Source organism: Diachasma alloeum, unplaced genomic scaffold, assembly GCF_001412515.2.
Source record: "Diachasma alloeum isolate Michigan unplaced genomic scaffold, Dall2.0 Dall_scaffold_00271, whole genome shotgun sequence".
NCBI lineage: Eukaryota > Metazoa > Arthropoda > Insecta > Hymenoptera > Braconidae > Diachasma > Diachasma alloeum.
The window spans coordinates 829,620-855,460 of NW_021680410.1; the positions used below are offsets into that span (position 1 = coordinate 829,620).

Below are 25,841 nucleotides of genomic sequence, written 5' to 3' on the forward strand. Positions count from 1 at the left end.
TCATACGTGATTTTCTAAATGAAACTTCATCTTTTTACTTGATGTCACATAAAAGAGCAACACCTCGAAGCGTCCAATGCCGAGGGTTGTGGTCTGTCTCGAAGTCTATCGAGCCCACATATTTGAGATCTGTCCTCTGAGGCTTCCTATAAATGGGGCACTCGTACAGTTTCGGGTCTTTTCCAGCAGTCGTGTTGATAGCGTAAATATAGATGACCGGCATTTGTTCATACAGGACCTTCGCCTTGCTCTCAACCAATTTCCCCGATTTGCGATCGAGGGACGCCCCCTCGAGGAAGAGGCCATGGACGTAAACGCCTTCCTGCACCTGTTCCCTTATATCTTCCTTATTATACCGAGTGATAAGATTCTGAAGTACCACAGAGTCCAGTGCCCATCCCTTGTGCGCCCTCGTGACTTCCTGCCTCATGGCTGTTAGGAACCCCTGGCAATTGAAGAATCCAGTCATCCAAAAGACATTCGGCCTGCCATGATTGCACCAGTGCCTGAACTGCGCATCCCTCTCCAGAAGCTCGGTGTACCAAAAGCCAAGAGTTGCTGATTCCCAGGATATTTTCTGCCACTTCTCGGGTATTCGCGCATCATACATGGAATCTAGAGATTTTTTCAAGCCCTGGGACATCACGATGGTACCGTCGATTGCTAATTTTAGATCTGTCAGGGTTGAGTGAACTTCGGCTATCACTCGTCTCATTCTGGCAACAAAAGAGTGAATATCTCATATATTCAAGGGAAAAAGTTCGAATTCTATTGATTTTTCGATAGAAATTCCTCGATTCGGGTTTTCCTTCGGTTTGATTTTTTTGTAATGAAAAGACAAGAAAAATAAAGTGGAAAAAACTTAGCAGACGCATATCTAAGAATTCCTGTAGAAAAAGGCAGAAGAGCAAATGTTGCATAGAACGATAAAATTCTACTAATTTCTCCTGCAAAATAGTTTCTATCGGACTTTTTCTACAAAAAACAGTCAGTAAAATCCAATAAAATTTTCTATCGAATTTCCTCGATTTTTGAAAGTTTTTTCGAGTGCCTGAAACTGATTGGTTGCCTCCAATAATTTAGAAATAATAATTTTTTTGCAAGATAGTATGACTTTAAGGCCTTTTACATTCCCTTCTCATAGTATATCTCAATATATTATAGCTTTTGCTACCTCTAGGAACTTACAAAATGAAGATTTTGTATAGATATATTGCAAAGGGGAGTTGACGACTATTGTCTAATGACTGTTCATCACATCTTAGTAAATATCACACACAATTTCGTTTTTGTAGTCATGAGGACTCCGCATTTCCTCCCGAGCTCCTCAGTCTTTCACCTCTCCAATAATTTAGTAATAGTTATTAACAATTAAATACCTAATTAATTGATCAATTTATGATCAGAATTTAATTGTTATTGAATAATTAAATAATGATAATTTGATACTTAACAACATGTGGAAAATTAACTATTCGATGATTACGTTTTATTAACCCCTCACGTACGGCGTCGATACCATGCATTGACCCCGGCTGATAGGACAAGTTTATGGGTTGACCCTAGTTAATGTTGACCCTTTCCGTCAACAGTAAAAAATCATTTTCTCGAATTCTAAGAGACATATTGACATTTGGAAAAGATATTTGAGAAGTCAATGGAATTGTCTCTGCAGTAAACTATTTCATTTTATTTTTTTTCAATGCATTTATAATATTTTTTTCTATGAACAAAAGTTGTAGATGAAAATTTTACATCCAACCGATTCAATCATATTAAATCATCTCGTTTATCGACAAAATTTCCCCCAAAAATTTAAAAAATTTAACTGAAAATACTTCAATGATCCTCCTATCGAATGGCAGAAGTTAAATTTAGATTTGTTGAATAATTTGTTTGTTATAAATAAATTTAGCATGTTCGAAGATCTCGGCAACCAATTGTCGGCAAACATTGAAATTGGTGTCAAAAATGAGGAAATTCCCTGGGAGTTTATTTCAAAGTTCAATACAGCCAATGCATTTCATTTGAATTTTTTTCGTTCGACTGTTTTTAAGTTATCGTTCATTGAATAACGGAGTTGACGCGCCGTAAGTCTCCCGGCCGTTGGGAAAAGTCGCGCTATACGGGCGGCGTACGTGAGGGGTTAATTCATTGCTAAATTCATGAAAATTTGATTGAGAATTGCATCGAACAGACTCACCTGTCCACTTCCTGCCGTAAAAATATATTCATCGGTAATAAAGCCCCCATTCGTTGCAACGCATCCCTGACATCGAAGGGATTATACTGTTTCGGTAATTTGCTTAGCATGTCGTCTGCCAATCTGTACACAACACTCTCTCTAGTTTCTCCCCCCTGCGAGCCACCCTCCTTCGGCTGGACATTCAAAATCGTGTCCAGAATACCCTTCGCCGTGTTTATTTGGTACGTTATATCGGCGTTCGAGTGCAGGCCGAAGACTTCCGGTGTGTCAGTAGCAGGTAGATTGTTGATATACTCCATGTAGCCCTGGATTATTCGAGTCTGAGGGACTTTGTACCCCTTGTAGAACTCGAAACCAGGCCTTAGGAGAACGTCGCAGAACCAGACGTGGGTGAATGTTGTTAACAGACGTTTGTCGAAATCGTCGGTGACTCGACCCCCATATTGAACCTGGAGATGGGTGGAGGTGTTCCAGGGAATACAGTACGAATTTATTACGTCTCAGTGACAGTACGGAAATTAAAATTTGTGGAATTCCTACGATTTTTTCATCACTTGTGCGTAAAGTGAAATTTTCAAAATCCCATTTTCCACAAATTGTGATGAAAAATAGGGTGCGATACGAGTGCGTAAAAGTATTCTTTGACCCTTGGGAGGGCAGCATTCGCCTTCGGCGAACGCCACATACATCTCACGGATCAAGCCGTATTTTTCCGGGCTTTTTTTACTGGTGTTGGTTAAAAAGTCCTCGCCTTCGGCTCGGGCGCCAATCCCACACGAGTAAAAAGAACATATCGCAACAGCGGGGGACAAGATTTTTTGTAGTGATTTTCAAGTTTCCTGGTTTGGGAAGTATGCAAAACCAATTCCCAGGCGAGGAATCGTGTGAAACAGTACAGAAATAGCTATTTTCATCAGAGTGTCCGTAAAAAGTCGTTTTACGGCCACTTCGTGTACGGCGTAGGCTGTTTATGGACATTGTCTCGAAAAATTGTGTCCGTCACTCGGCCGAAAACGACTTTTCTGACTCGTGTGATTGGATTCCTCGGCTTCGCCTCGATCTGCAACCCTCACACTCGCCTGAAATTTTTTTTTCAGCTTTGTGACAAAAATAGCTATTTTCATTGTTCGAAAAAAAAAAGAAATTTCATGGACAGCTTACTCGTCAGTTTCAGGAGAACGACATTGAATTCGATTGAAGGGAGAAGAAAGGTATTCAATGTAAAATTATAGAGTAACAGAAAGATGGGAATTGTCCAACTTACTTGAATTGTCAATAGATACATGAATGCAACTATTGAAATTAATTTCTATCAATTTTCATAGAATAATTTAAGAAAACCCCACCCTTCACATTGATTCCATCATCAACTTTTCAATTTCCAATGACGAGATTATTCAAACTTTGAGTGGAGCTGTGACTCGATGAAAATTTCATAAAATGTACCGTGAAATGGAGCCAAAATTTTCAACAGTGATCTCATGCACAAATCTAAACTTCAACTAATGGCATTACGCCCTGAAAGCCTACCTCCCCCAGCATATAACAAACAGTAGGCCAAGAGACTCCCTTCTTGGGGTCCATGTCATCCAGATGATTCTGAATGAACTGAACAGAGGCAGCGAAATCCGCCTGATTGAACTCATACGGAATATTCCACCCAAGAGGTCCAAATTTCCTCCTCTCCTGAACGACAGTGTGAAGAAAAGCGACAGCATAGAGCAGAGGTGGCCACTGCGACTGGGTGCTGTAATCAAGTATATCCTGAGTCACCCCCTGATAAGTCCTCTTCAGACTGGCTCGAATCCCCTGCGGAGGTTCATTAGTGAATTTGATAGCCATCTGCAGCAACCCGATGGGAAACTGCGCGTGGACCTCAGTGGTGAGCCACAGCCGAAAGGTCTCATGAATATTGTCAGCCTCCACCAGAGTCTCCATGGCTTCAGTGCAGAACGGCAGGGACAGATGAGTATTCTGCAGGAGCACCCAACCCCCAGTGCTCATAGCGTCAGTAATCAATTTTCTCGCAATGACCTCCTGGCCCTGTCCCATGGACACTGCTCGCAACGGCAGAGTCTTCTGTTTAGCCAGAGCTGTGATCGACGGACTCGGGTCCGATCCGATCGATAAAATACAGATTAACGGAGTCTCCGGTTCAGATTCAGCCCACGTCGCATCGAGATCCAGAATCTTGGCTTCGCCGTATTCCTTGCCAAGTGATTCCACGATATATCGCTTCGCTTGGGACAGAGTTCTGTCCGGACTCCAGGATCTGATCAGCAAGAGCTTCCTGAAGACGTCCAAACTCTTCTGATAGCCACAGGGCAGTTCCTCCTCTTCCGGTCTTTCCTTCTCGTACCACAGTCGCCATTCCCTCTCCGAAAACTCAATTTTCGTCAGTATCTCAGAGAAAACCTGTGGGAATATCGATGAATACAGTCCAATCTTCGTCGAAGATACCACAGGGAATGTGGAGGAGTAGAATTCAGAGAATTACGTATCCCCACTTTACTTGCGCTCAGAGAGGAAAGTATTTTGATTTGATATTCTTCGTACCAGATACTAGACGATTTTCATTTGGATGATCACACGGAGAGAAATATTCAATAAAAATTATGTATCTTTTCTGTAATTCCGGAGTGAAATGTGGTTGTAAGAAATTTTACGGAACTGTCACGTAATTTTTACCTATAATCACGGAATTTTTCCAGGGCATTCCGTAATTTCTACNTGTGAAGAAAAGCGACAGCATAGAGCAGAGGTGGCCACTGCGACTGGGTGCTGTAATCAAGTATATCCTGAGTCACCCCCTGATAAGTCCTCTTCAGACTGGCTCGAATCCCCTGCGGAGGTTCATTAGTGAATTTGATAGCCATCTGCAGCAACCCGATGGGAAACTGCGCGTGGACCTCAGTGGTGAGCCACAGCCGAAAGGTCTCATGAATATTGTCAGCCTCCACCAGAGTCTCCATGGCTTCAGTGCAGAACGGCAGGGACAGATGAGTATTCTGCAGGAGCACCCAACCCCCAGTGCTCATAGCGTCAGTAATCAATTTTCTCGCAATGACCTCCTGGCCCTGTCCCATGGACACTGCTCGCAACGGCAGAGTCTTCTGTTTAGCCAGAGCTGTGATCGACGGACTCGGGTCCGATCCGATCGATAAAATACAGATTAACGGAGTCTCCGGTTCAGATTCAGCCCACGTCGCATCGAGATCCAGAATCTTGGCTTCGCCGTATTCCTTGCCAAGTGATTCCACGATATATCGCTTCGCTTGGGACAGAGTTCTGTCCGGACTCCAGGATCTGATCAGCAAGAGCTTCCTGAAGACGTCCAAACTCTTCTGATAGCCACAGGGCAGTTCCTCCTCTTCCGGTCTTTCCTTCTCGTACCACAGTCGCCATTCCCTCTCCGAAAACTCAATTTTCGTCAGTATCTCAGAGAAAACCTGTGGGAATATCGATGAATACAGTCCAATCTTCGTCGAAGATACCACAGGGAATGTGGAGGAGTAGAATTCAGAGAATTACGTATCCCCACTTTACTTGCGCTCAGAGAGGAAAGTATTTTGATTTGATATTCTTCGTACCAGATACTAGACGATTTTCATTTGGATGATCACACGGAGAGAAATATTCAATAAAAATTATGTATCTTTTCTGTAATTCCGGAGTGAAATGTGGTTGTAAGAAATTTTACGGAACTGTCACGTAATTTTTACCTATAATCACGGAATTTTTCCAGGGCATTCCGTAATTTCTACCTGAATATCCTGTGAAAAATTACGATACCGTCACTTAAATTTTCTGAGTCGATACCGTAATCGATGAGCGAACTGTGAGTTCAGTAATTTTTAGTGAACATTTCGTTCCGCGCATTTGAGTACGATTCTTGATGTGAAACACGAATGCTTGATTAGAAGGTATTGTTTTTTTTCAAAATAACAATTTAGAAATTCGGAGTAAATTAGTTTGTTAATAGGGGCCTACGAAGTAAAATTAAGACTTTCATCGGAATTTTGGTTTTCATAAAAAGTGGGTGGAATTTTAGTCCGTTTTGTCTATCTATCCCTCCAAAAATAGACATAAAACACGTGGTGCGCTACGTTAAAAAAAATTGTTTTTCACATTCGTATTTGGAATTTTGTTGTTTATTCTGAGGAATATGCATTTGTCATTTCACATCCTTTTTAAAAATTATCTCTGAAATAAGTTGTGTGATAAATAATCAGGAGAGAATAAACGACGAAGAAATATTTGCTCAAAACTTATATAGGGGAGAGTAGGGAAAAACGGACCACTGACAGAAAATTAATAATTTTTGTTTTTGTTTCCATTCGGAAGCAAAAATAAAAATTCAAAGTCATCTGTGGTTTGAGGTGATTAGCAAGTCTGATTAAATTGCGGTTGAACCGCACTTCTTGTCTATAAAACCCCGGTGACAGTTACGTTTCAAGAAACTCACTTTTAATTCACCACATTCAGTGTTCCTGATTTGAAGGAAAGAAAAAAAAAACAAGAATTACCAATTTTCTGTCAGTGGTCCGGTTTGCCCTACCCTCCCCTATTTGTTTATCATTTTTTAGGTGATTGTGACTATTTGGGCGATTCGTATTTTAGATAAAATATTAAAAAATATTTGTTTGACTGAAGACCTAATTATTCCAATTTTTATGGTGGTATTTCTTCTCGGTCTCTTTTCTAAATTTGGTTCAAATTTGTTCATAAAAATGGTTGTTTATGAATTTATTTTTTTAAATGATTTTGCTTTTCTCTATATTTTATTTTTTTAATTTTTTGAATAGGAACTTTTGTAATGTGTTTATTACAAACCTCCAGTTTGTTAATTTCGACGAGATTCAACCAGGTGATATCCAGGATCCAGCGAAAGGGTTTGGGAGCCACCGCATTGAGATCTAGAGATGCTCCACCCTTGATAAAGGCCATGAACTCAGCATGGGAAATCGCCCCTCGATAGCAGTCTATTTTCATGGCCAGCATGAGAGTGAACAGGGACTTGTGACGTTCGTAGAGACTTCTCAAAGTGAATCCCCACACTTCATACGTCAAATGACCCAAAATTATCTCAATTCTCTCGGACGCGATGTTGCTCTTAGTTGATTTAGTGATCGAGTTATCGAATATCGTGAGGAACTGTTTCAACGAGTTCTGGTACATGACGTTGACGTTGCTCATTTCAACGATGAGGAAGTACAGAATCGAGCCGCGAGCAGCAACAGCTCGGAACTCCTCCCTAGCAATTGTGATTTTTTTCTCCGTGAGGGCAGCAACCTGAAGTTTTTCGTTGACGGATTCAGCTGTTGATTTAGTCTCTCTCAGAACACCGATGAGTGCCTCATCATCAACAAGAGATCCCTCCGACGAGGTCAATCTGTGTAGCAAAGTGCTCTCCAAATCCTTCATGGATCTCTGATTCGTCATGACGGACTCAAATAATGCCACACGTTCGGCTTCGAGCTCGGACTTCTCCATCAAGATCACTCGCCCCAGGAGTTGATCCTCAAGGCCCTGCATCGTCACTGTAAAATCGATTATCGAGGTCTTGGCTGATGTCTCAGGACTGTAAGCTGGATTTGGAAGCTTAGTTGTTATGTAGAGCATGAACCCGGGCATCACATCGCACTCCTTGTCCCCGACGATGACTTTTTCGATGGATCCTGACTTTATGAAGTTCTTCTCGAGAACGTTATCGATGACCGGATCAAGCTCCTCATTAACGTCTTCGATGAGAAGTGGTCTTCCCAAGGAGAGACTATCCTCCAAGTGAGTCCTGAAGTACTTGTGATTCAGGGACGTGATCTGCAGATCATTAGACGTCTCTTTGTTCTTGATCCACATCTTTCCCTGGGTTTGAGGATCCACCAGCAAGGGATACGACGACGACTTGGTGACAATCAGGGCATTCTGAACGGACAGTTCATCATTAGGCAGTCCCTGAAGCGTCCACTCGGATATCGTGGAGGTGTCCACCAGCATGCTGATGATATTCAAGTCCTTGGTGAATGGAATAGCCCGCGTTGTCAAGATGTTCATCCAACAGTTGACCAGACGTGATCGATATTGCTGATTGTAGGGTCCGCAGTATGACAGAAACCCAGTGGCCAGGAGGACATCCCCAACGAGTTTCCCCAGCTGAATTTTGAATTCTCCACTTTGCTCGGTCCATCGAATCTTCTCGCCACCGAGACCGTTGATCAACGCTGTAGCAGCTGTCATCTTCCTCAGACAGACATTAGCAGCATCGGTGAGACGCTGTTTCTCGGAGACAGCTGCGTCGTACTGGGCCTTCACCCCCTGCAGCGCCATTTCTCTCTCGGAGAGTTCCCTCTCCGCGTCTGCAAGATCCTCCATCGCTACCTTTAGCGGTAAATGGTAGTTAACAGGGGCATATAAACATTAATAAATTCTGAAAGCAGAGGGTGGTTGTAAATCGTTTGGTAAACAATGGTACACTAATATCATAGGCCATCGATCAAATTCGAACACCAACTACGTCCTCGTCGTGAGTCCTGGGTCATGTCAAGAGTTGGTGAGAATTGAATTCTTCGCCAGTAACCGTTGGTTCCTTTAAGAACTTGGTTACCTCATTGAAAGAAAATAATTTTAATTCTTCAAAAATGAAGGTATTGCCATATGTAATTAATTTTATTTATTGTTATAAGAAGGTGCGACGAAATTGAAGAAATACTTTATCTCCATCAAATTTAATTTAAAAAACCTGATGGATATAATAAGATAGGACCGGAGAAATACTGCACTCAAGAAGCCACGACTTATACGTTTTTGCATCAAAGTAGTACATAGTACCTTTGAAGATATTCGAAGTCTAATGTTGTACCAATCATTACCGAATCATTTTAAAGATGGTTTTGAATACTAGATGTGGAATAAATGAATTGACATGGCTAACTATGTTGACTCACCTTCAGCCTAGCCTCCTGCAGGGTGAGATTAGCTTTCAGTGGGAGGACCTCCTTATTAACAGAGTGGAAAAAGGCCATGGCCTTCGTCCACGAGAGCAATCCAGCTACGTCGCCGCACACTCGTCGAGCCGTTTCCATGTTGTAGTCCTCCATTTTGAAGTACGGCTGCAAGAGCTCCACCATTTCGTTGTTAATGATGTCTTTTGGGTAATTCTGGAGCTGGAGGAGGAATGTCGTGCTCGCCATCATCTTCAGAGACTCCGCCCAAGAGGGCTTTGGACACATGGCAGTTGGGTCTGGAATCACCAGGCTGATCTTCCTCTGGAAGAGAATCAGGACGCAGTCCATGATCCTCATGATCAAGTGCGGGGGTCGCCCCAGCTTTCGAACGGTAGCAATGTGCGCTGGTTTTATTGTGTTCAGGGCAGCCTCTGCCTCCTCCAAAGCCGGCTTTGCAGCTTCCAATTTCTGCTCTGCGAGCGCCTTCTCCTCGGCGATGTTGGCCACCAGGGCTTCTGCCTTTTCCTTGACCTTTTGCACCTGGTTCTTGAATGACTCTGCTTGTGTGGCTCTCTCAGTCACTTCTAGAAGTACTGTTTCGGCTTTTTTCGATGCTGTAACCAATTCCTGCTCCATCACAGCAAGATCTCGTTTCAGGAGTTCTACAGATATCGAGGCTTCCTCGAGTTTTGCTAGGCCAGTGTCCATTCTTCGAGCACCTTCTCCCAACTCGTGTTGCTTAGCTCGATAGATATTCTTGTATCCTCCTATGAAATTGAGATATGATTTTGGCGTGACGTGAGTGGCTCTCCTGAATCGCTGGAAGTACTCGGCAGATGTTTCTGAAACGACGTCTTGAATCGAACCCAAAGCAGTGACAAGTTGTTTCTTCACTTCTGGACTGCACGCGATTTCGAAGTCATGAAGAAAGTGGTCTGCAACGAGTACCAGAGCATCACGTGGCCAAGGTTGAAACCAATCGATAGTGCAGCCGGAAATCAGTGCCGGAAACCTCTGCGCCCGATTACGGAATTTTTCACCAACCGGTGAGAAGCAGAAGACAACGTGAAGATTTTGACAGGTCCTTTGGAGGAAGTATTCCATGACGAGTTCGTTATTCAGAGTTCTTTTTGGATTCTCTCGTTTCATGATCGGTGTTAATTCCTGAATAATCTCCGTCTGTTCGTCTCTGGTAAACAGATTGCTGATGACCCCAGAGCTCAGAATGTTGTTCAAGTACTCCAGGAAGCCCTCCTCCTTGATATCCAAATCCGTGAATATGAAGGTTGTGCCCTTCCCTTGTCCTCCGCAAGATCGATAGAGAAACTTCAAATCCTCGAGGAAATTAGTTACATTGTAGGATCGTGTGAGGGTAATCTGGAATGTTTTGTATCCAGCGATAAACGACGATAGCTTGGTGAGACTCTGTTTTCCAGAGCCACCAACACCTACAAGCATCACATTCCCGCGAGGATGTCTGATGACTCGTGAGACCTTCACCAGGTGCAGCATTGCATCTGGGAAAAACACCAAGTCCATGCCAGCGCCCCTCTGCATTTCGTTAAACTGAGCGAGGAACATTTCGAGTCTATCCCGAAGTGTCTGGTCATCGAACACTGGCTCGTAGACCTTTGGCAGCTCCATGTCGGCGTCCTCACCCTCTTCACCGGTTGGCTCTGGGGCGTCTCTCATAAAATCCACGAATGCTGGGTTCTTCCCCATCATTTCTGTGTACTGTTCACCGAGGTATTCGACGACGATGTCGTTGACCTCCTGGTCGAACCAGTCCTTGTCCGCCTGAATGGTGAAGCGATCACTGAAGACTCGGCTGCACTCGTGCCTCCACAGGAGCATAAGGTGACTCTCCTTCTCAATCACCGTTGATAGTGTGCCGATCATGCCCTGCCAAATTCTCGATAAGTCACGTAGGTTAAAAACGTAATGAAATTTAGCTGGTGTTGGCAGCAATTTTACTCTCGTCCTCTGCCACAGTAGTCTCGTCAAAGGCACCATCTTCTTGATCAGCATCCTCACTTCCGTTGAGAACCCCCTCTTGGCGTTGTAATGCCCCTCACCGAGGACGCTAAAAATTTTATCGATAGATGCGTCGTTGGGGAGAGTGCAATTGAATATGCAGAATTGTCTCTTCAACCTAGAGGGGATGTCGTTTCTTCCACCTCCTGGCTGACCCATAGCTCCCAGAAACGTCACGTCAACGATCGTCGTGAAATCCCCTGGCTTCTCCAAGGAGTAGAAGCCCTTCATGTCCATGGTCTGACGGACGATCTCGTTGGTGATTTGATCGCCCCATTCATTGATCTCGGGCAGATTGATGTCGTCCACGAAGATCAGCATCTTCTTCCCACCAGGTGGACCAAACGTATTGCCCATCCTCTTCTCTACGTAGCTCTCAATGGTCTTTTGGAATTGATAGGGTGTCGTAGCCGAACTGAAGTTGAAGGATCGCCCCAGCGTTGTGTCAGGATTAGTCCCCTTCATGTAGGACTTCATCATGACTGTCTTCGCTGAACCCTGCTCACCGATCAACAACACCGCTCTGTCCTTCTTACCGATCATATCAATCAGATACTGAATCCTCACGTTATCAACGATTGGCACGAGGATGCTGCTGTAATCTGGGGTTGCGTAATCGGGATATGTGTAATTGGTGACTAGTGTGGTCCAGGTGTCCCATTTGCCCTTGTCGTTCACGTAGAAATCGAAAAGTCTGGCTTCCGGGTATTTCTCGGACTTCGGGAGGTCTAGATTTCCGAAGTTAGTATTCAGGTATTCATCGAACTTCAATCTATCTGAAGTTTCAAGTAATGCACCGATTCCCCAGATTAACGCGAATATGTAGAGACGTTTTAGGCGTTCTGCTGTCATCGGCTGAGGCTTGTCCCGTTCGTCATCGTCATCGTCGACCTCTTCGGGAGGGACTTCCGGTGGGACCTGTGGGAATGTGACTAGCAATCTAGGAAACTGGAATATCGAATGAAACTAAAGGTATACATCAATTTCTCTATATGACGGTGACGTGTGAACTGACATTATTTTTTACAAATCTAGCGGCATAGTATTTCACGGTTTCGAGTTCGCGGTAATGCAAAATAATGCGTATCTAAGAATACATTGAAATGTTCACATTCAGGAGTTGCGAGTGGAAGGAGTGGGGGGTGCGCTCGAGCAACGAAAAATCGTAATAAAGGGAGACGCGACTATAACGAGAGCGATTCTAGCGAGTCTATCGTATCGCAATTACTTCCATCTCAGTATACCTGACGCAAGACGGTACGGCTAATTAACATTTAATGATTTTAAATGATGAAAATGAGGTTATAACTTATCCATTTTGAAGAGAATTAAGATTTTTATATACTTTTGGCTGAACAAATTATCGATTTGCTCGCAATATGATATAAATAATCACGTGGTGATATTTACCGATTGAATCAATTTTATATTTATTAAATGAATAATTTGACACAAAACATTTAAATAATTGTTGAGATAATACTGAATCATGTGTCAGGAAAATAGATACATGAGGTATGAAAAGGTGATTTATTACAAACCATTCCTTCCAGCAAGCACAGCATCTGCCTGACGATATTAGTCTGCAGTACTTTTATAGTTAGCACCAGGGTCTGCGTACACCATGTGTAGATCTGAAGGAACGACTCGTCGAAGGCTTTGTCGAGGACATTCTGCTCGAGCGGAGTTCGGTTTTTAAGCCACGCGGTGACGACTGGTCTCCAATCCAAACCAGAAGAGCTCATGTAGACCATGCCATTCCTGGAGACTGTGGCAGGGCTTGCATTATCGATATTGTGAGGTTCGAATATAATCTTGCAGGTTGGAGCCATCGACAGACGATCACCGTTGGCCAGAGTCAGGGTTTTATTGTCATCCAGAACTGAATTCAAGTTCTCGATCCAGATACTGTCTACTGGGCCATCAAGAACCAGCCAGACATGCTCATCCTTCTTCAACTTCAGGGTTTTTCTCCAGAGAGCTGAAAATATTCCATCCGTCCAGTCATTCGTGGCTACATCTAGTCGTCCAAACATCTGGGCTGCTGTTATACTCTTAGGATTCATTCGCATTTCCCGGTGATAAGCTCCCATTTGCGTGAGGGCCTTCATCAATGTGTGGATGCAAGTGGTTTTGCCAGCACCTTCAGGCCCTAGTGTCATTATTCCATGCCGGACGCGTTGGGTCTCGTACAGTTGGATCAACTTCAAGACCCAGGGCGGATGGTACACGAGACCGTCTTCCTGCACCTGACTATCGATTGCCGTCTCCAGTTCAGGATAAGACGTCTTCTCTAACGCTTGATTAGGGAAGAGATCAGCGACTAGGGAGATGAATAAGGGCTCGTCTTCATCTATCAATTTCGATAAATTCATGTCTCGTAAGACCCTCATCACAATGGTGCTCTCAGTATCCTTGCTGTTGACCCTCTTTGCCGCCCCCAGAGTTCTCAAAACCGACAATATATTCCTCAACCCAAAATCGTAATGAACTTGCTTAGTCAGCTGCTCCTCACACAGTTTATACAGAGTGTAAAACTTCCTGGCTAGCGTTATGTTCTCCAAAAACCCACAACTGGCGAGTTTCACTCGAATGATAATCTGTCGATCTGGCACCATCATGGCAACTGTTCGGAACTGTATTTTCAGATTTTCCGGGAGTTCTTTTCTGCCGGCGTAACCAGGATTCATGGTGATGAAGATTCCGAGCTCGGGGCACATCTCTATTTGGTCACCATCCGTGAAGATGAACTGCTTCTTCTTCTCTTTCTTCGCTGCTAGGACGACGGCCACTTGTTGGGCGGCTACTGAGAGGACTGGTAATTCGATTCTGTTGAACTCATCGAAGCACCCCCAACTTCCGCTTTGAGCCAGACCTTTGTATATTCTTCCCAATCCCCGATAATCCATCTGATCTGAGCAGTTGAAGACTACGACGTACTTGGCAAGGGTTTTACCCATGTCCTTGACGGTCTCCGTCTTTCCGGTCCCAGCGGGGCCGCAGGGGGAACCTCCCATTGACATCGAGAGGGCCTGAGCTAGTGTGATATAACATCTGTCTGTCAAAGGTGTGATCACCAAGCGTTCTGTGCAGCCCAAGTACTCGTTCTGATAAATGAATTGAACGTCTGTGATGTGGATGTTAGTTTTGTCCAGGTCTTCTTTGAAGTAGAAGCGACACTGCTTCAACCACTCGAAATCGGTCACTGTTCGCACGTTCAGTCGACACATGGTATCGAAAATATCTCGTTGATGCACATGAATCGTGATGAGTGTCTCGAATTTCGTTCTGTCGATCTTGGTCAAGTCTCTGGTTGTTTGGTCGATCAAGGTGTTCAGTAATTCGAGGAAGCGATTGTTGGTTTCTCCCATGATCTTCTTGTCGGCACGTGCCTGCATCAATGCGACTTCCGCGTCTCTCGTCCATATCATTTGGATCCCAAGAAGACCCACCTGCGCAGCCATCTTCTCAAGAAACGAGAGGAGATTGAAGTTCTGATCGTTCATCATGAGGTTTGCTTGACGAATTATCGAGTGCAGAGATTGCTGCGATGTTTGCAGGAGTTGCATCAACCACGTTTCCACGGATCCTTCAGCTCTCACAGCCCTCTCTAGAACTATGATTTCACCTTCGGATGAGACTATAGCTGTCATCTTGTTGTACTCGATGTCGTGGAACTTGACGAACCTCGTGTTATCGAATATCGACAGCAGGTGATTTTGGATAGTGTGGGAGTCCGAGGCTTGTCCAAGGATTTCCAACAGGGCTGGATCTGACACGAAGAAGAATCGTGGGAACATCATTCGTTTCTTCTCCAAGTATCCGCTCAAGGACTTCTGGCAGAGTTCCAATTGCTCCTGAAGATGAGGAAGAAGTTGCTTCAGGAGGTCATCACCGACGCAGCAGGGGACGACGCCTGGTGTCTCGTGTGCCCGTTGCATTATCTTCTGCCAACTCTTGTCGATTTTGCTGAACCTCTTAGCCTCCTTGGGCAACTGCTTGGCGATGTCGCCGCCGACGAAGACAGCCTCGAGGTAGACCCACATGTTCTGCACCAGCAGCCAACGCTCCAGGATCTCGTTCGTATTAGAGAGATCGGACAGCCACTGCTGGATTTGCTTCTTGAACGGTGCGTTGTAGCGATTGGACATTAACGATCCTAGAACCATGAGGCTGTCCTCCAGCTGGCCGATTGTCTCCGCTGTTGTATCACCTCGCAACAGCAATTCCCCTCGGTTGTTAAACGTCATGAAGGTCAACTCGTGTGAAGACCACTCGTTGACGACTTGGCGCAGCTTCGCCTCTATATCTTTCTCCTTCATCGCAGAGATGCAGATGTCCTCGATGTCCTCTTTGTACTTCAGTAAAGGCGCTTCTAGGATGTTCTTCAGACAAAAGCCTTCGCTCTCGAGGTCGAAGGTGTGACCCGTCACCTCGACGATTCGCTGCCAGTGACGAGGCTTCATCGCTTTATTGGCCATCAGCTCGAGGAGTGGACACATGTCGTTGAAGTCGTCTATGGTCTTCTTCAGGGCGAAAAAGGCTGGCCACTCTTTCAAACCTTTCGGCAATTTTCGACAGCGGTTTTGGAACTCCATGAGCTCATTGTTGATCTCTTCGATGTTTACCTAAGAACCAATTAATGATTCGAAATTGGATAGTATTCACACGGAAAAACCTAAACGTAAGTTAGGTTTTGCCATGCGTAATTTACGCTTAATGTGAATATGATGTTTGATGGCTTTTTTTTTTGTTATGAAAATCGGAATTTAGGTTTCAAAAAGGCGTACGATCAAAATAAAAACGTAAATTACAGCCAAACAACGCTCTAGAATCTCGTTTGAGCGTCGTTCAACTACAAAAGTATAAAAGCATTTCACTGAATAAAACGTCGCCAAAGTACTTGGATATCCTTCAATTTGCGCGATTACAAAGCTTTCATTCATCAGCAAAAACTAATGAATAATTAAAAATAGGACACTATTGACACAGCTTAGGGTGATTATCATTACCTCCCCCCAAGGTATATCATAGTAACTGCTGACTCTATCAATAACATCATTATACAACTTGTATAATTTCTGGAGTAGATTCAACTCCTTCCGAATCTGCGAAAGTTCTGGGTAATCAGTAATGGGTAAACCAAAGAGCTCTTCCCCGCTCTGGTAAGCTTGAAGTTTCCTCCACATCCCGTCAAACCTGTTCTGAAACAGAATCTGACGATCTGAAGCTTCACGGGGAGTCAATCCCGTCTGCATCGGTCCGCTAGTTCTATACTCCTCGCAGTAAGCTTCATTATCGATCCTAAACTTCTCCAAATTGTTCCGCAATTCTTCTTCAAACTGCGGCTGGAGTTGCAGCAGCAGTACGTGGCTCTGATGCGCCCGAGCCAATATCTGTCCCCAGGATTCTCGCAGTGTCTCCACCATCTCCAGACACTCCTGATCAACAGGCACCTCGTAACGGGTCACAATGTTGAATGCCTCTTCAATGGGATCGATCCTCAGCTCCATATCGACTTCCTGCTCCCGGATTTTCTTCAGGGTTTCCATTATCAGTCTGACGTCATCCAAATCACGAATTTGTCGTTCCAATTTTCTATCCATTTCATTCATAACTGCATACACGTACTCCATCTCCCTGCGATATTTCTTCTTCATCACTTGCCCTATCTTGTGGGTGGAATCTGTAAATTAGACATAAAATAAACGAAACAAAATGTGAACATCGTCGCCGTATAGGTAAAGGGACATAAGTGCCATCATTGCGAGTCTTTCTTTTCTTCAAAGCCAAAGGGGCATATGTTTTTTTTCCTCTTTTAAAAAGAGAATGTAACGTTTTTTGTCAGCAATCTATTTCGCAATGCGTGACTTGGAATTATTTCCATCCTAAACTTAAATATCTTATCTGTAAGATGATAAGATAATATTTTTCTGATTCTTGTAATTTATTTTACGATTACACTGAGAATAACGAATATTCTCTCATTTCCTCGAGCATTTCTAAAATTAATTGAATTAATAACGGCAAAGAAGCGTAAGTGAGGAGAATTACACCCCTTTGGTTGTAATTCTCATAATAAATGTGTTTTTCAAATGTGTACGATTAATAATGGCAAACAGACGTAAGGGTGGACTTAATTACGCTCGTTAATTACGCCCCTTTGGTAGAGATTTTTTTGTTAATACATTTTTGTTCGGAAATTGGACGAAAAATTGAAATAACATTGAAACGGAATATATGCCCTTGTGGCTTTCAAGAAGGAGAGTTGTTGGCACTTGCGTCCGTTTAGCTACACGACGACGCCACACACGTACACATAAAAAGAGAAAAAAAAACTACGAGATGATACAGTATAATTACTTTTAATTTCCGTAGATAAACCAAACTTAAGTTTCTCCGTGTGCAATGCAATTGCCGACCCCAAATACGTCATATCCAATTCAGTAGCCAACTTATCTTCAAGTTCGCTGTGTTTCCTCAAAGTAATTTCAAACTCCGATAACGATACATTGAGAAGTTCCCGCATACTTCGTTCATTCTTCCACAGATACTTGTACGGTGTCCACTGATCCAAGAATTCCGTCAAATCCTGTCGCAACTCTTGTGTACACGAGCTCAACATTGATAACACTTTGATGACTTCCTTATTCTCCATGACAAGACTGTGGAAATTACGTTGTTGAATGGGAAAGCTCGGACGTTCTTCAGAGACAATTTTGAATAATCGTCTCCTTCGGATTTTTGGATCCTCGGGCTCCTCGTCGCGTCTTCTTTCCGCATGCACCTGAGCTCTCATCACCACGTCCATAAGATTTTTCTTGGGTGCCCAAGGTGCCCCGCGCCACGAACTCTTATGACCCCCAGCACTCCACTGTGCAACACCCTTGGAAACCCCAGCAATAGCTTTACCAGCGACAGTGAGAGTCTCCTGCACCTCCTCGAGACTCGGCTTCACCACCACCGACGGAATCATCAGGGTTGCATGCAGAAGGAATACAGGACGTGGTGCCGTCTCTGGATTAATCTCATGTACGAATCTACGTCTTATAGCATCCAACGAGCTTCTTGTTACTTTAATCAACACATCAACAACTTTTCTCGAGTAATATCTCCTCATTTCGGAGACAGCGTTCTTCACCATTTCCTGCATATTCTTAGAAAGACCACCCCCAGTAGCAGTGAGTAACTGGTGTGGATCATCAAAACATGCCCACACAACAGTCCAATCCTGCTGCTGTTGAGATCCATCTTCATTACCGTCTTGACTGGGTGCTCCATCACCATTAGCTAACTCGAAGTTGTCCGGTTCACCGGTATTTTTAAAGCTATCTGCTGCATTTTTCACTAATTGGAGGACTTCCTCAACAGCTTCTTCCACCATTTGGCTTCTCCGATGAAGATCAATCGCTGCTATTCTACAGGCTTCTTCAGTCTTCTCCAGAAACTCTTCGATACACCAGGGCTCGTCCTCCGGTAATGCGTGCAGGGTGATCTTCTGCATGCTCACAAGCACCTGAAGAATCCTATTTGCGTACACATCATGAACTCTGGTTATCAACACATCGAATATTCCGATCTCTTGTTTACATTGCTGGCAGAAGTCCTGCCATCCTGGCTTTGTCCATGTTAATGTCTTCAACCCAGGCATCAAGAGCGATGCAACACGCACCAGATGAGGTAGCAGCAAGGGTCTCACCTCCAGTTTGACCCTTCGCGCAGTGGAGACGAATTCCTCGATGACCAATTGCAGGGAATCATGTTTCAAAGTGAAGTGGTCACGTTTGACCAAAATTGTTTTCGCAACTATCGGTATCTCTAGCTTCAGCTTGGCCAAACAATCAGCCTCACGGAGCAGCAGAATAATTCTCCCCTCGAGGTTGACCTTGATCTTGTTCATCTCCTTGTCGATAGCAAGCAAAGTCTTCTTGAGACAGTCTTCAATCACCCAGGAATTCTGATGAGTCCATACTTCAGCAATATCCGTTTGATATTGAAGAAGTATGGTAACAGCATGATTGTATCGTCTCACAAGGTCCGCGGTGAGGGGAAGTGTCCTCAAAACAGGATGACTAGACACGGAATTCGCCAATTCGTCCAAGTGAACTTTCAAGGAATTCGCCCAAGTGAGACGTCCGGCGATTGGTGGCAAGTGTCGGGAGAGTGGTGGATCGTCCCGTTGCTTTTTGAACAGCTTCAAAGTCCTCTCAACTTCCTTGTCACAGTACCTCACAACGAGGGAGTATTTCTCATCCAACTTTGTGAGAGGAATCTTCTTACTGACTTTCTCGAACCTCGTGAGAAATCGAATGCCCTGGGGTGTCTCCCAGACATCGGTGTAGTTTTTCTCGATAATATCGCCCACGTGGGCTTTCAAAGCATCGGTTTTAGCCATGAAGACGTCGTAATCTCTGTCGAAGTCGGTGTTCCTTGGGTCTAGGTAATCATAAGATTTGCCTGTAGCGATCTTCTTTGCTTCCTCAAAGGCATGCGTTGCCTCTTCCAAGGCTTCCCCTAGCAGTAGACCCTCCATCCTTCTCTCAAATAGCTTCTGATAATCGTCAATTAGATCGAACATCGTCAATATCTTTCGGATTCGTGAACAGAACGAGTCGAATCGACCGAACACCTGCGTCTCTGAGAACGAAAACTCCTGTTCGGTGATCGCTGGTGAACAGCGAACAAGTCTGTAAGTCTCTCTGTACGCCTTATTCAGCCTCAAGCAGTGTTTCAGCCTCGATCTAGCTGTCACCCTCTCCAATTCCCAAATTGTCTCCCTTCCTCTAGTAGTGACGTAGTCCCTGCATGCCACGATCATCTGATTCGTGATCTTCACCATCAACGATGACGTTCTTTCCGAAGTATTGTAGTACCTCGAGACGCTGTAGATGAGCCTAACAGTTTGCAGGAGGGATACCAACGAGTCTCTCATCTTAACTGGATCGTCAAGATACAAACAATGACAGCATTTCTCGAGGGCCTGAATGAACTTGGCGTTGTCCTTAGCTTCATTGTAACAATACGTCACTTCATCCTCAGCATCGACCCACTCTTTGATTAACTTAGACCTTGAAACTTGGAGGCACAGAAGAGACATTTTGACTTCAGTGTCCTGAAGTTTATTGACTAATTGACTAAATTGTGCTCCTCTGCGTTTCCAATATTCCAATTCCTGTTGTGGGCCTGAGTTATCGTTCTCTCGTCTCACCTGTTTGCTTTCTAGAATGAAATCTTTCAACTTTTTAATCCATATTCTCACGCGTTCCTCGACCCTTTCGACTCCTTTGTTAGAGACGAGGGCTTTAGCTGTCTCGAAATTGTGGACCTCCTCCATCATTGCCTCGCCGTCGTCGAATATATTTCCCTCCTCAAGCACAAGCTCACATACCTTCAGTGCACTACAGAATGATCTAAGTCCTGGTAGTAGGAGACTCTTTATCATCGGGCAGTCTTCCTCCTCTTCACCCCCCGGGTGGGCTAGGGCATCCATGAACACGTGCTCCACCACTCGCTGAATGGTTGTTATAATGCCTACCTTGTGTATGTTGATGACACCAGTGAATAAATCCTTTTGAAAGCCCTCTTCCGGTAGTTGTTTGGATGTGTTTATTCTGTTAGTCAAAACAACATGCAGCTGATTGCTCGAGAATCACACGGATGAAAAAATTTCAGTGAAAAACCTAGCCAATTCGATAGAACATAGAAGTATTGGATTTCGATTGAACTTTTATTGGAAATTCTGTTAGTTCCTGGATTATTCGATTGAAAAATTGTAGAGTTTTGCATACATCTTTATCTTTCTATAGAACTTTTTATATTCAGGCATTTTCTAATGGTTCCCCTACAGCTCTTTCGATGAGCAACTAGTGAAAGCTAAAATGATTAGCGAAACGTCACACTTATCATAATTTGATCAACGTTGTAATTATTTCTCTAACATCCCTTGAATTTTATTGATAATTATTAATGCCATGGAGATGAACGGTTTCATTGAATTCACTAAGTTTTTCTATGCGATTTTTTCGTTAGTGCATTGATGATAAAATACCGAAACATGTAGATGCAAACTCCCGTACATGGAACCTGCCACCCATCAGTCAAAAAAAGCTTCTTCTTGATAGGTTCCTTCGCCTCCTTCACTTCCTTGGATTTATTCGGCGCTGGATTACCGGGAGTTGCTCTTGTACTGCCCTTTATTGTCTGCCCCTAATGAACGAGAACGAGAGAAACACATTTAGAGCTGCGGGACACCCCCAAAAAAGTGCTTCTTTTTTTTTATCGTTATTTTATATCGCTTCGACCCGGTTAGGGTATACTGCGATGATGATCAAGACTTTAAATGGTTAGATCGCACCATTCTACCCGGCCGGGATTTGAACTCGAAACCTTTCGCATGTGAGGCAACGAACTTACCCACTGTGCCAAGCCACCGAAAAAAAAAGAAAAAAAAGTGCTTCTAAATTGACCGACGGACCACTCGCCTTCTAATGCGTAATGCTTTTTTTGATGGAATATGATCACGTAACGTCAAGTATACAATTTCCAATCAATTTGAGGCATTGCAGCTATTTATCATCAACAATTTAATTGTTCAAATCGGCCTAGCACCCAAACTATGAAAGATCTACGAAAATTTTCGGATCACGAATTATTTAGAATTTGATAAGGAACAATTTTTGTCTTTTATCAATTATACATATCTGTTTCATTTTGCCCCACTTTCCCTTACTTGACGTTCAGTTATCATATTTCAGTAGCGAAGTGGTAAAATGGTACAAGTCAATTTTGAATATTGACCAGTTTTCAATGAATATCTCGGAATCTAAGGAAGATAGCAAAATTTTTGTTATAACCTTTTTTGCAGAGCCGATTGAGAGCTGCAACAAATGTAATTACAAAAATTTCCCTACCTCCCTTGGATTCCGAAATATTCCTCAAAAACTCAACTCGGAGATGAGTTGACTTGAACTGTTTTACCACTTCGCTTCTGATTTTATTGTTTAAAACAAGAATTACACATTAGACTGCGAGTGGTCAGTCATGTCTGAAAATCAAGGGTGTCCCGCAGCTCTAATTATGTAGCCAGTCAACGGGTGGAGTAGCTCATCCTGAAATGAATTAACGGAATTACCGTGTCATTCGGCCGCTGCTGTTCAGGCTCGTCAGTCACCTGGTAGTACCATACAAGGGTTGATCTCATGTGTGGGAGAAACAGCTGATTTATCTCGTCCAGCATATCCCCTTCGAATACATGGTCCATTACCTCGTGACGTGGCAAACCTGTGCCATCCATCAAGAGCTGAAAGGCGAACTCCAATCGGGGATCCATCTCCCCTCGACGGGCTTTTCTCTCGCATTCTTCGCGGCGTTTCTATCCGAGGGAAAATGCAGTATTATTTTGGAAAGAGAATAGATGTTAGTTTCACACGTATGAAAACATTCTATATAAATCTCTGTAAAGATATATATATTCGCTGAGGAATTTTTTCATGTAAAAATCGTTGATGACTTCATGGAGGAAGTCTACGAGCCACATTTTCAGAGGAGTTTTATTAAGTGTTCTTACACGTGTCATTGTATTCGCTCCCGTCTTCTGCACAAACACAAAATCATAATTACAAAATTTATAGTTCAAATTGAAAAGGTCTTTGATATGAAAAAGTTGATAAATATTGATTTTTATATTAGAACCAGTTTTTGACGAATATCTCGGAATCTAAAAGAGACAGAGAAATTTTTGTTATGACCTTTTTTATAACACTCAATTGGCTCTACAAAAAAGTTCATGAGAAAATTTTTGCTATCTCTCTTAGATTCCGAGATATTCATCAAAAACTGGGCAAAAGTCAAAGTCGACTTAACCCGGTTTACCGCTTGGCTACTGAATAGAAGTCGGTGCGAAGCATGAATCCATTTTTTTTACTAAGATTCACATGAATCTTACTAAGAATTATGAATTTTTACTGAAATTTACAAGAACCACAAGATCGTAACTTATTACTTATCGTGTTACACCTCAGTTATGCCACCATCTACCGTTTAAAAAAAAAATTGAAAAACTTGAATTTTTAAAATTATGTCACTTTTTATTTTCCTCATCTTTTTTTCAGTAATTCTTATAACCAAAACAAATATTTTGAGCCGTCATACAAGTTGCGTTTCCTCCTGGATCTATTTTATTTTTAATTTTTTCTTCTCGAAATTCCGCGAATTGGGTCAAAACACTCCAAAACGACTTTGATTATGGATCAAAAAAATATGTAACGTACAAATATACATTTAAATGCACTTCACACTGTTTACAATCAAATTCAATCAACGCCATTTTGGGGTATTTTGACCAAATTCGTGAATTTTGAGAAGAAAAAATCGAAAATAAAATGGATCTAGGACGAAACCTAGTTTCTATGACGGCTCAAAATCCTTGTTTTGATTACAAGAGTTACTACCAAAAAGACGAGATAAATAAAACGTGACATAATTTTGAAAATTCAAGTTTTACAACTTTTTTTTTTGAAAATTCGGTATCATGTGACTCTATCGGTTGAAAAAAAAAATCACTCAAAATATTTTTATAGGTAGTAGAAAATCGAAAATTTCGACGTGTCATAAATCAAAACCGGATGAATAAAACTGAAGTTATTGAAAAAAAACGAAAAAACAAAGAAAAAAATCATATTTCCGAAATGGTCTGTTTAAAAAATCTGAAAAAAATAAAGAGATAGGTTTTCTAGTCTCCCTGTCGTAGAAAAAATCGAGATCAATTTCCAAGAGGGTGAGTGTCAGCCGTTGACTCATTTGACAATACCTCATATGTTATTCAAAACATCTAAATCTAGTATGCACAATGTATGTATTTAATTTGATCCTGTAATTGGCATTATGCTGTTGGAACTATCTCCACTAAATAAATAAATTAATTAAGCCCCGGGTGGATTATCTTTCGAACGTGATCTTGGTTGTTTTTTTTATTTTGACAATCTGAAACGATCTTCAATTGCTATTCAGTTTTACATAGTCCGGGAGTCTCCAAAAATTATAATTGTACAATCAAAAAAACCTTGAAAAAAAGCTGAACATTGTCAAAGAGCGTTTTTAAATAATATTGGGAAATAAATCCAATAGGGAGGAAATTGCAGATTAATAATTTGATGTATCTAATGGCTGTTAGGTCATCATTTGACACAGTAGTTAATGGCTGTCAGATCGTAAGTTACCATTATAACTTATCCATTCACTATTTCCTCTCTATCGGACTTATTTCTTAATATTTATTAAAAACGCTCTTTGAAAATCTTCATTTTTTTCTACTTCCTTTGATTGCACAATCATAATTTTTAGGGACTCCTGCGTGTTGTAAAATTCAATGAAAATTGTGATATATTTTACATTATGAGGATGGAAAAACAATCGAGATAACGTTCGAAAGATAATCCACCCGGGCCTTAACTAAATAAATAAGATTTTGAAGGAATTTTGTATAGCTCCAATAACAATTTTTCTACAAAGTGCTCGGGTTTTCTATTGAAGCTATTCTATTTACGATTAATATGGAAATGTAATGAATGTCGTTACGATAATTGCATTGCAACCTGAACGGCATCATCACTGAGCTCATCATCGTCCTCGCTGGCTTCATCAGAACCATCGGATCTTTCACCAGCCCGGAGGCCCTGTACGAACATACTCGCGTATTTGCGTGCTACCGGGGTTTGAAAATCTAACTGGCACACAGAGGCGCGAGGTTTTCGTGTGAAGGCGATAAGCGTGACACCACCGTTGTCAGAGGGTGAGTTGGCAAGGAAACCCTCTGTGTCTGGTACCAAGTTTCACGCTTTATTCTATTTGATTTTTCAGAGAGCTTCTCCAGTCGATAGTTTTTCGTTTGGAGAGTGACTGGTGTTTCCACAGTGTTTTCAAATCGCATGAATAATCCTTTGCAAATACTTAGTGCTTCACGTATTGAAGACGAGTGCCTGTTCAGTGTCGACACGTACGAACAAAATTTCATAGAAAAATCTAGCGAATTCGCTAGAAATTTCTATTGAATTTTTATTGAACTTTCTATTTTTTTGGCCGATTCTACTGAAAAATTCCGGACTTTATCTGCGCTTTTTTTTCAATAAGAAAGTTCAATGAAAAATATTCTATAGAAAAAATGAATAAAATGCCTTATTCTATTGAAATATTTTCTATACATTTTTACCCTCAATTTTTCAATTTTTTTTTTCGTTTAATTTTTTTAATGAAAAGAGATGAAAGAAGGGTAGAAAAAGACTTGGAAAATGAATTTCGAGGGATTTCTGTTGAAAATGTCTCAATGGATAAAGTTTTATAGAAAGATGAAATTCTATGTTTTTTTAAAATGAAATAGTTTCTATTGAACATTTTCTACTACAAAAACGCTAAATCCGCTAGGAAATTTGATTAGAATTCTATGAAAGTTTCTATTATCATGGCCGATTCTACTGAAAAAAACACTAATATATTAATTTTTCAATAGGATTGGGCAATGGAAAATATTCTATAGAAACGATAAATAAAATTCTATTTTTCTATAGGATTTATTCTGAGATATTCTATAGAAATTTCAAGGATCAATTTTGAAAATTTGTTGTTTGATTCTTTTAATGAAAATAGATGAAAGAAGAACGAAA

At 42.2% G+C, this 25,841-nt stretch overlaps 1 protein-coding gene across 1 annotated transcript; it reads right to left on the bottom strand.

Moving 5' to 3' along the window:
- LOC107037800 (dynein heavy chain 5, axonemal) lies at window positions 1–24,869 on the bottom strand (the record flags this gene model as incomplete). Its single annotated transcript, XM_029126091.1, is given in 11 exon segments — window positions 1–716; window positions 2,204–2,655; window positions 3,737–4,621; window positions 7,040–8,584; window positions 9,151–12,102; window positions 12,726–15,812; window positions 16,197–16,870; window positions 17,548–20,795; window positions 21,233–21,390; window positions 22,316–22,555; window positions 24,777–24,869. Coding segments are annotated over 11 exon segments (14,016 nt in total).
- Window positions 24,870–25,841: the final 972 nt, after the last annotated feature.